Consider the following 14,175-nt stretch of genomic DNA (forward strand, 5'->3'; position numbering starts at 1 on the left):
TCAACTTTTTTTTATTTTTCGAGTAAAAATATATACACTCAATTTAGTACTGTTACATTTTTTAGTAAAAATATATACACTCAATTTAGTACTGTTACATTTTTTATTTTGTTTTTCCAATGTATTTTTCTGAAGATCATAATTTGTTTTATCTGTTTAAACTCAAAATTAAACTATAGTTGTTGTTGAATAGTAGAAACAAGGAACTGCATATTTCAGTCTCAATACTTTGGACATAAAATTGTTCAGTTCATCCGAGTACACCTCACTCAAATTATTATATTTTTACTTTGAATCTATCGATATTTATAATTGATACAGAACTGAGCAAGTGTTCCCAATAAATTGCTCTATAATGTGCCGAAAACTGCATCTAAAAATAACAAGCGGTTACGGAAATAAATACGGAATGGCATTACATATTCAACGCACCTCGTACATTTCTCCCGTATAAAATTGTCAGCTTCAGAGTTTGTGTATTCATGTTTATATTTTTTCCCAAGATAAAATGTATTAAAGTATTAAATGTAAGTCAACTGCAATAATCATTAACCTTTCAAGAGCTTTTTCAAGTTTAAAAGATGAACTTTTTCATTGCTAGAACTACTTATAAATGTTTGGATTTCAACAGAACTATTATAATAATTACAGGCGTTAAATAGCTGGAATACGTAAAATTGGGCCGCAAATTGCTTTTTTAACAGCCAAGTTGAGTAAAGTGAGAAAATGTTCACTTTTTCACTCGTGCTAGGCCAACAGCCAAGTTGAGTAAAAAGTCATTTATGTTTCCTAAATCATACAGTATTACAATTCAATATACTACGAAACAAGAATGCAATTATTGTGTTTGAGTGAAAGTAGTATAGTTAAATCTATATTTGTAGTCAAACATATATATAATTTCAAATTCACACACAATGTACAAGTACATCGGCGTTGACAGTGAGAGATATGCAGTGAGTTATAGTAGAGACAAATACCCTAGTAGAGACAAATTTCAAAATGATGACCTTTAACTAAATCGTTTGCAGAGAATTTAATATACCATTATTTTTTATGAAAGAAACATCAAACTATTGGTTAACAATTATAAAACATAAAATAAAACTGTCAATATTATTTTGTATAAAGTGCCTCAAGTTAACGGATTTAATGTAACAGAATTCTACCTCCCAACACCGTAAAATTAAGGTCTGTTTTGAATTTTGCTCACTTCATTCAAAAATAACTTTGGAGTAGAAGTAAAACCTACCTTCATTTCTTCCAGAATATGTAATCTAAAGAATGAAGGCAAAATAGAGAACTTTTACCGCATGTAACTCAGTATTTTTAAAGATGTCTAACTCTACCCCTTCTGTTTCAGAGGTAAATTTACTTTTAACAGCAAGAAATCGCTTATCAAATGTATTGTTTCTACTTTTGTACAATAAATCAATAACAAGTCTTGAAAGAAGTAAAAAATTGCTAGAAAAAAAGGAAAATAAAGAAAAAAATGGCCCCAGTGGGGCTTGAACCTACGCACCTCTGAGAATTGCAGTCAAAGAAGGTTTATGGTATGAATTGAATACTCTTCAAAAGTGAGGTACTCTATTACGAGCCTAATACCTTAAAGATCCCACTTAATTTGCGCTAATTCGTGTTAATTAGCATTCATCAAGTTTCTGATATTGTCAATTTGCAGGTAGAAATTGTTAGAAATTGTCAGACTGGATTACCAGGGTTAGGATTCGGGTTATTGAATACATCTGCGGATGTCTCTAAATTGCTTTTTGTACTTTTAACATGTGTAAATGTTGAGTTCTGCTCAACCCGGGGCTAGAGGGCGTGGACGGTAGCATGCATTTCCACTACCGTCCATGAACAGGCTCAATCAGACCGAGCCTTCAACATTTTCGTTTTTGTCGTGTTGGGCGACCTGTGAAGTTTCCATTTTTTTCTATTTTAGGGTACATGGGCTGTGTCTATTTATTTATATCTCTTAAATTTAGTTAATATGCATACAATTATTATCATTTAATGTTGCAGTAAAACTGTTCCGCAGATATTATATGTACAGTTTATTTTCATGAAGATGGGTAAAGTGCCAATATGTTTCGAGCGTTTTCGTTAATTTACCCAATATTTATATTTTATACAGTTAAACAGTGTCACGGAGGGTCTGACTTCCACCCACGTTACCACGGTTATTATTTCTTTAAAGTAAAGTAATGCAATGTTATCTCTACCTGTTTTATTTTTATGAATTCAAACGAAGGGTAATTCAGATCGAAAATTGAAACCGTATTATCGGATTATAGAAAAAGTCACCCTTGACTAAAGTTATAAAAGAAAAACTACCAAAAATGTTCATGCAGAATAGTTAAGGAAGCTGAAGACGATCAAAAAATGCCATCCCTCTTGACATGTATTTATGTTCCCAGAATATATATAAAGAAATCTAAAAAAGAAACAATGTCATCGATATTCTTATTTTAGGCAAAACCCTAGACTATTTTAATTTTAATAATAAAGAGTGCTGATGAAGTCTTAAATGTACTTGCTTAAAGGTTATTCGTATATTAAAACCCTGCATATACACCATGAAATGCTTTTTGCAAGTTTTCCAGACATCTTTCTCTTAAAGTATTTTTTTCTAGTACGCTTGTGATAGGTTATGTGTGTTTTTGTCTAGAATATTTTTAATAGTCGAACTTTTTACAACGGGTGAATATGATAACTTTTAAGAAATGGACCATAAATATCACGGTGCGTTTGACAAATGAGTTTGCAAATAAAATTTAGGGGAAAAGGTATGGCCAAATTTCGAACCCACTACCCTGATATTGGCAGCTAAACGCTTTGACGCTCAGCTACCTGCACATACGACAATAAAATATCTAGAGAATTATATATATGTATATATATATGTAAAATTTGTATCGTTATCTATGTTTGGACATTGAAAATGAATTGACGGAAATATACGAAATATTCATATGTGCTAGGTCAATTCTAAAAGACACTACGTCCACGAGAAATAAAATAGTGGATACTACGGTGGAATAGAGGGGACATAGGAAACATTTTATTTATCACGTGCGCACGTGTAAGCACCATATTCGCACATGTTTGATACCATTTTAAATTTGATTAAGCCCTGTAGCAGACACTTTGTGACATATTTTCTTAAAGTTTATCTTCTTTTATAGAAATAGAATAAAAGTAAAATGTTATGCTATAAGAGTTTTTTTTTTTTTTTTGTTTTGAAATGAACAATTCCAATAATCCACACTGTTTCTTTAAACTTCTTGTATTATTGGAACCCGAAGTACTTTGAGAGAAATAGAATATAGTCGATGTTTCTCTGTTCTAATATGTTAAAAAGATAAAATACCATGTTGATATGATTACACAGATAGAGTATTCGTAAAACTTTTACACTTTCAACATGTTGTGCATTTTAGTATAGAAAGGAGGATTGAAACCAACTTCATTGAGTGCTGAACATGCACTCTTTTTTGTACTGCTACGGGCTTTGTCTCAATTGCCCCGTTGCATTGAGAAGTGATTCCATCGTATAAGTTATATCTGAATGTATATTGCTTCGATTTAACAGAACAATGAGTCATCATATAATATTGCTGCACAATTCATATTATTTGATATAAGTGAATTTGTAATTGAAGAAAAGCCAACGTTAATTACTGACGAATAAAACAAATAGTGTGGGATTCGTGTTGGTCTCGAAGGTTCGAATGTGCGATAGTTTGAAATGCTCTGTACGTTTCAAGTCAATATAATTCGTATGAATGCTGGTTATAAATGTAAATGATATCATAATATCATCGAGGGTAACATATGTCTGTCCTTAATATATTTACAAATGAGTTATTTCTATACAACACCTGAAATCCTGATAGCATGTTGGATACCTCTTGCATCTTTAAATGAAATATTTGTTTATAAATGTATATTTATTTTATATACGTAGTTGATAGAAATCTAGACTGAAGTGTTATACTGTTCATCGGAAAATAATGTTTTATCGAAGTGAGATAAGAACAATGTGTCAGTGTAGTTTCTGTTACTTATTGTAGATATATTTGGAATTATAACCTTCTAAAGGTTTCGGTCGGAAAATGCGTAGAAGGAAATTAATGATTTTATATTTTGCTGTAGTAACTTTAAAATTGCTTTTAGGTAAGTAGAGATTCCAACATGTTGATAAGCAAATACTTTAACATGATTTTGATGGCTCAAATTATCATAATTAAGTTATCATGGAAGAACTTCATTTGAAAAGGTGAAAATTATTCTAGAGTCAATGTCTTTACCATAACAGCACAGTAAAAGAATATTTGTTGAAAAATGTCAAATGAAAGATTAAAATATCATGTTTCAGTATAACGTTTCAAAATTGCGCTGTAACGATTTCTTTTGGAGTACAGATTTCTGCGAGTCCGATAGTGAGATTTAAGAATAATTTTTAAAAAAATGTAAACTTTTGTTAAGATCTGATATATAATCATCATAGGCTTCCTTTGTATTCTAGTACCGTTAGTCTGCCAACTTTTACGTGATACTTCTAAGAACTCAACATAGTAATTTCGAAATATCTAGACAGGTTGGACAAAAGTACTAAATTTTGTATAACGGTAGCTTGGGACAATATAAGACTTTTGGCTGTAAAGGTAAAGGTCACAACTCTTTGGAATTCTATTTTAGAACATTCAAAATGGCCGCGATTAAAACAAATAACTATTTTAGTAGAAGTTATTTTTTTTATCTTATTCTTGATACATATTTATATACAAACTGATTCATACATACCCTTATGGTTTGTATAAAGTTAAGTCATGCCACATAACGGTCTGTCTGTACATTCGTCCGTACGTACGTAAAAATGTTGCTCTTTTTAATTTTAAAACCATACGCTCTGACGTAAAATATCCTAAGCCAAGTAATGTGCTGCTTAATCTCGTTTGGTCTAAAGATGATAAATTTGTGTAAAGACTCTTTTGTTTCGTTCGTTCGTCTGTCTGTCTGTCCCTCGTAAAATCGTGTCCACTCTGTATTTTAGACATAATGAGACACGGTAGCTTAGGACATTAAAGTACTTTTTGCTGTAAAGGCCAAGGTCACGTCTAGTGATGTTCCGATTGTTGCCGATGTTTGATTAATCATCGCCAAAGATTCAAGGTCGGCGACATCGATTCTGACCAAAACGAATTAATTCTAGTCGCTGAATTTGTCAAAAAAAATTAAAATCCCGCTTTCAGGACTTTTTCAGATACTTCTTGCTGTTTAGCTTAAATGCGTTTTCTCTTCTATAATATTTGGGTAATTATTTCAAAATATCTGCTCTTTAAATTGGAGAACGCTGTGAGGCCAGCTGTCATGATCGTAAGAATAATAAAAAAATTGTTGCCCTGGCAGTAAAAAATCAGATGCCTTGAAATATTTTGGGTTCTGCATGAAGCCTGAATGCTGAGTGTTGGTTCCTTTAAGGAAAACCTTGATACTACTAGAGCTGTTTGCAAAATATGCTTTAAAGCGTAAATTAACGAAGGTACCCCGCCCACTTTTTTCTCATTGGATATTATTTTCAGATTTTATTTGACAAGCCTTTATTATTCCTTTAATACAAAACAGTGGATTTACTTTCTGTGCCGATTCTTTCGATTAATCGAATCGGAGAGAGATAAAAATCACACGGTAGCTTGATACTTTATAAGACTTTTGGCTGTAAGGGCAATGTCATAGCCGTTTAGAATTCTATTTTTAGAACATTCATAATGGCCGCCGTTAAAACAAATAGTTATTTTAGTAAAAGTTAGTTTTTATCTTATACTTGATGTATATTTATGTGTAAACTAATTCGTACAGGGTCAACTGATGTATTTGCATAAAGTTAGGTCATGCTACATAATGGTCTGTCTGTACATTCTTCGGTACGTACGTTAAAATGTCTTCTTTTTTTAAAAGCAAACGGTTTTACGCACATACATTATAAGTCCTGTAATGTGCTGCTTGATCCCGATTGATATAGCTTATTTTTTTTTTTGTTGGCTTTAACGTCGCACCGACACAATTTTATGTCTTATGGCGACTTTCCAGCTTTAATGGTGGAGGAAGACCCCAGGTGCCCCTCCGTGCACAATTTCATCACGAGCGGGCACCTGGGTAGAACCACCGACCTTCCGTAAGCCAGCTGGATGGCTTCCTTACGTGAAGAATTCTACGCCCCAAATGAGGTTTCGAACCCACATCGATGAGGGGCAAATAGTTTGAAGTCAATGACTCTAACCACTCGGCCACGGAGGCCCCTGGTATAGCTTAGGAATAGATTATTATAAACTTAAAAGCTATAATAATTCATATAGATAAGAGATGGAATAGATGTATACACATGCATTTTTTGTGAGCATAATGGTTTCTCTTTATTGTAAAATGCCTCTTCTTTTATATAGATATTCTCTTCTGAATGTTCATTGAAAGCCAAAATGAGATATAGATAGATACAGAATGCTGACATTTATCAATAAAAGCTCCCACATATGTATGCTATTTATGTCAACACTGTTGAACCTGTTATGCGTAAACTTGTAGAAATTTTGTAATATAAGAACAGTATTCCTAATACTGTCTCATTTATGTACAAAATGGTTCTAGCATTTTTCTGTGATTTTTAAAGCTTGCTATTTTTACGTAGGCATTCTCGTCTGTATGATGATAAAAAGCCAAAAGGAGATATAGAGTGCTAATGCTCAAAAAATTATATTTAAAAGCCCATACATGATTATGCTATTTATGACAACTCTGTTCAACTTGTTATGCATTAATTTGTAATAATGACCTTGTTAGCATTAATCATAATGTTATAACGAATAAAAGAGTTCTAGCAATGCCGAAGCTGAACAATTAATACCAAGTATATGTTTTCAGTCACTTTTGTAATATGTTCCTTTATTTTGGCATAAAATTCTGATGCTCTTTATAACTTTAGACTTTAGTTACAGTCAGTACGTACGATTTTTCTACTTTGTATACCATTTTACCAAATAACTTAATAAATGACAAACTAACTGCCCTAATTTAAAATACTTTTGCCAGAGAGAATGCTACATTTATTGCTTGCAATTTTGATAAAGATTTTTTTACTAGCAATATTATTAAACATTATACAATGTGGACCTGTGACGAAGTTTGTAAAGCCCTTTCCTTTTTATTGAACAACATTTACATCAGGTTTGGGAATGCAGTTTTTAGTCAAGTAGTTGGTATTCCCATGGGAACAAATTGTGCACCCATTGTCGCAGATTTCGTTTTATATTGTTATGAAAAAGATTTTATGTTGAACCTTTCTCCAGATACGCAGGCAGATATTATAACTGCATTTAATAATACATCACGCTATCTGGATGATATTCTTAATATGGATAATCCGTTTTTTTGGTCAATTGGTGGGTACTATTTATCCTAGGGAGCTTCAGTTAATTAAAACTAACGATTCGGATACTGATGCTTTATTTTTACATTTACATCTCTCTATTTATGACAATATTATATATACCAAAACTTATGACCAAAGGGATGATTTTAATTTTAGTATTGTAAATTTTCCCGATTTGGATGGGGATGTACCTCAGGCTACATCTTATGGGGTATATATTTCTGAATTAATTCGATTTGCCAGAGCGTGTAGAACATGGTGGGGGTAAGAGTGAGGTTGGGTGCGCACAATAAACCGTTTAAAGCTCCCCAGTGGTGTTTTTGCCACTGACCGTTCCAAGGCGGTGCCCAACTGTGTTGCATTGTTTATTCGTTTTGTCCTTATGTGTTGGCTTTGTGTGTGTGTGTGTGTGTGTGTGTGTGTGTGTGTGTGTGTGGTGCACGCGTCTGCGTGCTGGCGGTTTCGTTTGGAGGAGGCTGCGTTTTTAGTGCGTGGCATTCCCTGTTTGATATTTGTCTTTGTTTTTTATTTCTAAATTCAGAAATGACAAAATGTAAACTTCCCATTTTGCAAGTAATTATACTACATGTACTAAGCCTACAACTTCTATTGTACCGGTTAGATATTCACAGTTAATGACGAAAATGTATAGTCTTCATTTTGCTACAAGTTATATTATCAGAAGTGTAATATGCAACTTTATGACATATTTCGTATGAATATATTAATTGAAATACTATGCAACAATTTTGTAAAGCATAATGAAACAGTCAAAGCCTTGATTGCAGCACACATGCATTGTCTTTTTTTAAATATCTCACTTAGATAAATGACATCAGTCCTGTCTTAAACGACGTCAACATGTCTTAATAGATTGGAAACTGCATACACCATTTACAGCGGCAATAAAAAAAAATGGAATAAACTATTTTCACTTTATCTTTAATGTTAGTTTAATATGTTTTCATCACACTGGCTTAAAACGACATTGTTTTGGGTAATTCGTTAATTTATTTCAGATATACTTAATGATTGATCTATACATATCTAATTCATAAGCATGGCATTCTTTCTCAACATGCAAAATAAATAAGCTGTTATTAATGCAATTAGCATCATTAAGGCAATTTGCAGTTAGTAAAGGCCTTTCACCTAACGTTCTAACGTTGAAATACATTGTTACCCCGAGAAAAGAATAGCCCCGTTGACACAGAGATAAAAAGGAAAGAATGGCAGTCTCACCATTAAAAACTGTGACATAAGATAACACATATGTTTTAGATAATATAGGTAAATGTATTAAATGGTGTTTCTATACAAGACATTAAAATAAGTACACAGGTATCACACAAAATTTTGAATAGAGATTAAGAAAATGTTCAACTCAACCCATCTTTAACCCATCTTTAACATTTGTTCAACATGCCTAAAGTGCCTTTCAAGATAATACTTTGTCACGTCTGTTAGGCGAACTTCGCTTTGTTGAAGTAAGTCAAGCTGCACATTACGGGGCTCATCTAATAATTATAACCTCAAATATACTGTTTATAAACGGCTTTTTGACGTACAGACAGACGGATTTACAGACAAACAAACGTTGAAATTGACAGTCACTTCATGCAAATGCATCACTAGACTCAAAAAGAAGGCATGAATCAGTTTACACATAATAATATATTTACTAAGATAGCTAATTGTTTTAATTGCGCCATTTTAAATGTTTTAAAATAGAATTCTAAAGAGCTGTGACTTTCGCCCTTACAGCCAAAAGTCTTGTACTGGTCCAAACTACCTCTGTGCAAAATTTCGTACTTTTGTCTGTTTAGATTTTTTAAATTGTATGAAGAATTGGAGCAAGAAAACTAAAAAATACGAAAGTTCCAAGTTACTAGGTATATCTAAAAGTGGTTTACGGAATAAATAGAATCAGGTTTCCAAACACCGGGTATGAAAAGGATCTATCTATCTTAAAGACAAAAAGACTAAAGGAACTCGACGAAAAGCTTATTTTTTTACTTTACTTTACACTGATGTGTTTGCCTTTCTTTCAGATCGATGACTGATTTAGAGTTAACCTCTCTATTTGCATCTTCCTGACATCTTGCATCTCAGTAACTATTGCTCCACTATAACAAAAGGAAAAGGGACTTGCTTTATTGCTAGAATACTTCTTCCATCAGTTGATCTATTTGTATTTGCAAATCGCGAAAAAAATGGCTGCATATACCAATCTGTTTTGTTATGACTGAAGTTTATTCTAAGTCATGTCGCCGGTCTGAATTCTGCGACTGCATTGAGTTGTGACATCATCAAAATAGCGGCCATTAATTAACATTAAATCTGTCATAACCGTCAAATTGATTGAACGGAGATGTTTGCATTTGATTATAAAAGCAAGCTTTTTGGTAGTTTATATCACACACACTCATAATTATCTCGCCTTATGTTGTTTTGGGTGAAAGAACGTCATTTGCCCATTTTTTATATTAGAATATATAAACAATTACTGCATATTATACAATGGAATTATAAAATAAACAAGTTTGTGGGTATGAATGTTAGAGTACGGTTTAAATACTTTATACTAACACATGTGTAATTTAAAACAATAACATGAAGTTTGTTCGGAACAATTCTTGTTACTAAGTAGGCATGTAATTATGATTATGTACAGGTACATTTGTAGTTTATATATTTAGCCAAGTTAAAGATGTTTGATGACGATTTTCTAGATTTAGACCAATATGCAATGAAATATTTCCGGTTTTACGAGGGCAAGTACATCTTTAAAGGAAAGTGGAATGAAACAAATGAAAAACAAATAAAAACATTTCCATAATGCATCAATATTAAATATAATTTTATTAAATGTACCTTAAATACAAACTCCAGTTGATATCAAGTAATGATAATTTTACACAATTGAAAACAAGAGTAGATTAAACAAATCATGTTTACAAAAAAAGACAAACGGCGTAAAGGTTATGCATTTTAATGTTACACAATTTCAGTTTTTTATGTATAGAGCAAATCTTTAAACCTGGTATGAATAGTAGATTTTATACCGGTTTATCAATACAAAAACACAAGTCTCCTTTATCTATCATTTTTTCCTGTTAATTTTCATTTTCTTATCATAATAATTATAAATTTCAAGATTATCTAAGACTTACATAGATAGATAAAGTTTTCAAATAAATAATTCAGATACATCTGTAATTAAATAATTACCTCTTTATATTATTAATTTTTGATCTCTATATAAGACTGTTTTTGTGGAGACCTATAACTTTCTTTAAGTAGCGCAGGTTTTTCAGTATGTACCCCAATTTTGGCGGGTGTACGTCGATTGTATTCTTTACGTAAACATCACATCCGTGATTCCATATAACGTTACTTATCTTATGTATTTGCTAGCCAGAATAATTGCAAAATATGTAATCTAAGAATTGTGCATCTGACTCGATAAATGCCCTGTCGCAATCAGTGATAATAAAACTAAAGATAAACAATCTATATACAATATAACTCATACATAAATTACTTATATACAATACCAATAAAAGTAAAACAATAAAATGGTTTAAAAATTAGCATAAATTGACTTTAAAAAGCAGTATCCGGAATTTCATTGAAATAAGAAATCTATACCCCCTTTCATTCATAATAAATGTATAAATGTGGCAAAAACAATGCCAACAATATAATAAATCAATACTTAAAATAAAATAGAAAATAAAATTATAACACACGGAAAAAGGAAGCTGAAAACGAAAGGAATTTTCAAAGTGAAGTCTGACACGAAATGCTTTCTTTTCTGCCCTTTGGTTATTTTTCTGCTTCTTTATTCTAGTTAAACTTGTTTTTCTCGTTTGTGTTGTTTAATTTGATGCCATTTTATTGGTCAGAGCAGACATTGAAAATAAAAAATTGAAATTTTGCAAATCGAAAGGAAATAAATCTTCACCTGAGATAGAAAGCAAGGTACGCAACGGAGAAATAAGTATACTTTCGATTTCTCTTGAGATGATAAATAACTAAAGGCTTTAAAGAATAAATCATTTTAGTTTTGGGTTAAAATAACTAAATATCCTCTATTTAATATGTGCCTACTAATATTCAATGGTATTTAAGACTTAGTAATAAACGGTTTATCTTTCCAGTGCGCACCTGTTCCATGTCCCGCTTACTACAGAATATAAGTAGTTATAGACTTACCGATTTTAGCGTTTTGACCCCACTTGACCCCTTGCCTGATTTTATAAGTGCACTTTAACCTTACCCTAAACTTATAATACTAACTCGGTACACTTATACCCTGAAAACCAAATAAAACCTCCAGTTTAATCAAATGAAAAAACATATATTTAAAATTGAAAAAAAAAACGGAAGAAAAATTCACACACTGAAAAGCATATTACTTCCGCATTCTTCATTCATATACTAACTGTTAAACCACAACTAAACCGATTAATATTAAACGATTAACAAGCAAACGAGTTTAAAAAACAATATTGAAAAAAGAAAAAAATGACAAAATGCCCGCTGTATGACTGCGAGCCGCCGGGTCGGGCAAACTTAACCTTTCACCTCACTCTCTCACTTCCCGGCGGCCCTTCTAACCAGCTGGCACACTTATTCAAGTGCCTGATACCGGTTCAACATAGACACATTTCAACTACCCCATTTGGCGGACCTTCCACAGTCTCGAAATGCACGGAAGGTTCACCTGAAGTAGTGAAATGTATGATTAATAACATGATCATGGTTACCAGTCACACAGATCCGTACTTCAGTCGGACAGCTTTCATAACTTCATAAGATTAATTTATCTTTAATATTCCAAGTATCTGATTAATTATATGTTATTTTTTCAATGTTTAACCTTTGAAATTATTTGATAAATTAATTAAAAACACTGAAAATGTATTATAAAATAAAAAACACTGTCAACATAGAAAAATGTAAATACATCAGAATTAAAGAAACGCTTGAAACACTTCGCCAGAGGTAAACCGTTTAATTATAAATATCGATATTTACACACGCTTATACACAAGCGTTCATAGCTCAATCGGTTAGACGGAACGAAATAGTTTTTATTACCGCCACGGTCAGGGGTTCGATTCCAGGATCAAGAGGGTTTTTTTCTTTTGTTTTTTTTTTGGTAAAAGTGTTTTTTTTTTAAATAATTTTAAATACATATAATATAAATGAATCAAAAACAAATATATTGTGTAAAAGAAAGGAAATTTACTGATAGTATAAATCCTCAATATGTTACAACAAAAAATGGTAGACTTATGTTAAGAGCTCAGTGTGCATCCTGCGGTAATATAAAAACCCAGTTTGTTAAACGTTCTGGAGGTGCAATTGATATTCACAAAGCAATGTTACCTTTATTACCTAAAAAAGGTCTAACACTTCCAGGTTTTCGCTATTGTGGGCCGGGAAATTCCCTAGATAATGGACAACCCATAAATGAATTGGATACAGTATGTAGGGACCATGATTATTGTTATAGTTCAGGAATAAGTAACAACAAATGCGATAAGCAAATGCTTTCCGACTTAAATAACACTAAATCAAAAACATTTGAGGAAAAGATTGCAAAACATTTAGTTGTGAAACCTATAATTAAAACGAAATACAAACTTGGGTTGGGACAGGAACAACAGTTCCCTATGGGTTTAACACCCAGACGGAAGTCAAAAAACGGGAAAAGGGGGTAGAGTATACCCCCGAAATAACTGCACCAAGCTACCGCTGGAGTGATGAATTAGCAGAAGAATTACACAAACCAATTAAAAGAAAATTTAAGAAACGACGGGTGATTGTTAATGATATTGATGATACTTGGTCTGCTGATTTAGTTGACATGCAAGCTTTTTCAAAATATAATAAAGGTGTAAAGTACTTGTTAACCGTTATTGATATATTCAGTAAATATGCTTGGGTTATTCCATTAAAGAATAAAACTGGAGAATCTGTTACTGAAGCATTTAATAAAATAGTTTCAGAAGATAGAACACCAAAAAATTTATGGGTAGATGAAGGAAAATAATTTTATAATAAAAAGTTTGAATCATTTTTGAATAAATGTAAGATTAACATGCACCATACATTTAATGAAGGAAAAGCTGTTGTTATTGAAAGATTTAATAGAAGTATAAAAAGAATAATGTGGAAATATTTTACAGCAAATAATACTTATACTTATTTAGATAATTTACAGGAAATGGTTGATAAATATAACAAAACAAAACATTCTAGTATAAAAATGACACCAACCGAAGCCAGTAAAAACTTAAATAAAGGTACTGTTTACTTTAATTTATACGGTAATTTAAAGATACCAAAGAGTAAACCAAAATTTAAAATTGGTGATCGAGTTCGCTTAAGCAAACTGAAAAGACATTTTGAAAAAGGATATACATCAAACTGGACAGAGGAGATATTTATAATTTATAAAATTAATAATACAAATCCCAGAACATACACTATTAAAGATTTAAATGATGAAATAATTCAAGGTTCATTTTATGAACAAGAACTTTTACCTACTACACAAGAGGTTTTTAGAATAGAAAAAGTTTTTAGACGAGACTATAAGAGAAAAACAAGCTTTAGTAAAATGGAAAGGTTACAATGAAAAATTTAATAGCTGGCTACCATTTAGTGAATTGGAAGAAATTTAAATTGAAAATATATTATATTAATGAGTGATAAAAATCTAATCTCTA

The 14,175-nt window shown here is 31.7% G+C and overlaps 1 protein-coding gene across 2 annotated transcripts in view; it reads left to right on the forward strand.

The window, feature by feature from the left end:
- The first annotated feature begins 3,526 nt into the window (after positions 1 to 3,526).
- The window catches only part of LOC128558705 (carbohydrate sulfotransferase 14-like), a 90,245-nt gene continuing 79,596 nt past the window's right edge, over positions 3,527 to 14,175 (forward strand). The window contains exon 1 of one of the 2 annotated variants that reach the window (XM_053548844.1): positions 3,527 to 4,179. In XM_053548844.1, coding sequence (XP_053404819.1) covers positions 4,119 to 4,179 — 61 coding nt within the window. In that variant the 5' untranslated portion in view covers positions 3,527 to 4,118. The remainder of the gene's footprint in view (positions 4,180 to 14,175) is intronic. The other variant, XM_053548843.1, reaches the window with a different exon arrangement.

The sequence above is a fragment of the Mercenaria mercenaria genome, chromosome 7 (genome assembly GCF_021730395.1).
Source record: "Mercenaria mercenaria strain notata chromosome 7, MADL_Memer_1, whole genome shotgun sequence".
Classification (NCBI taxonomy): Eukaryota; Metazoa; Mollusca; class Bivalvia; order Venerida; family Veneridae; genus Mercenaria; species Mercenaria mercenaria.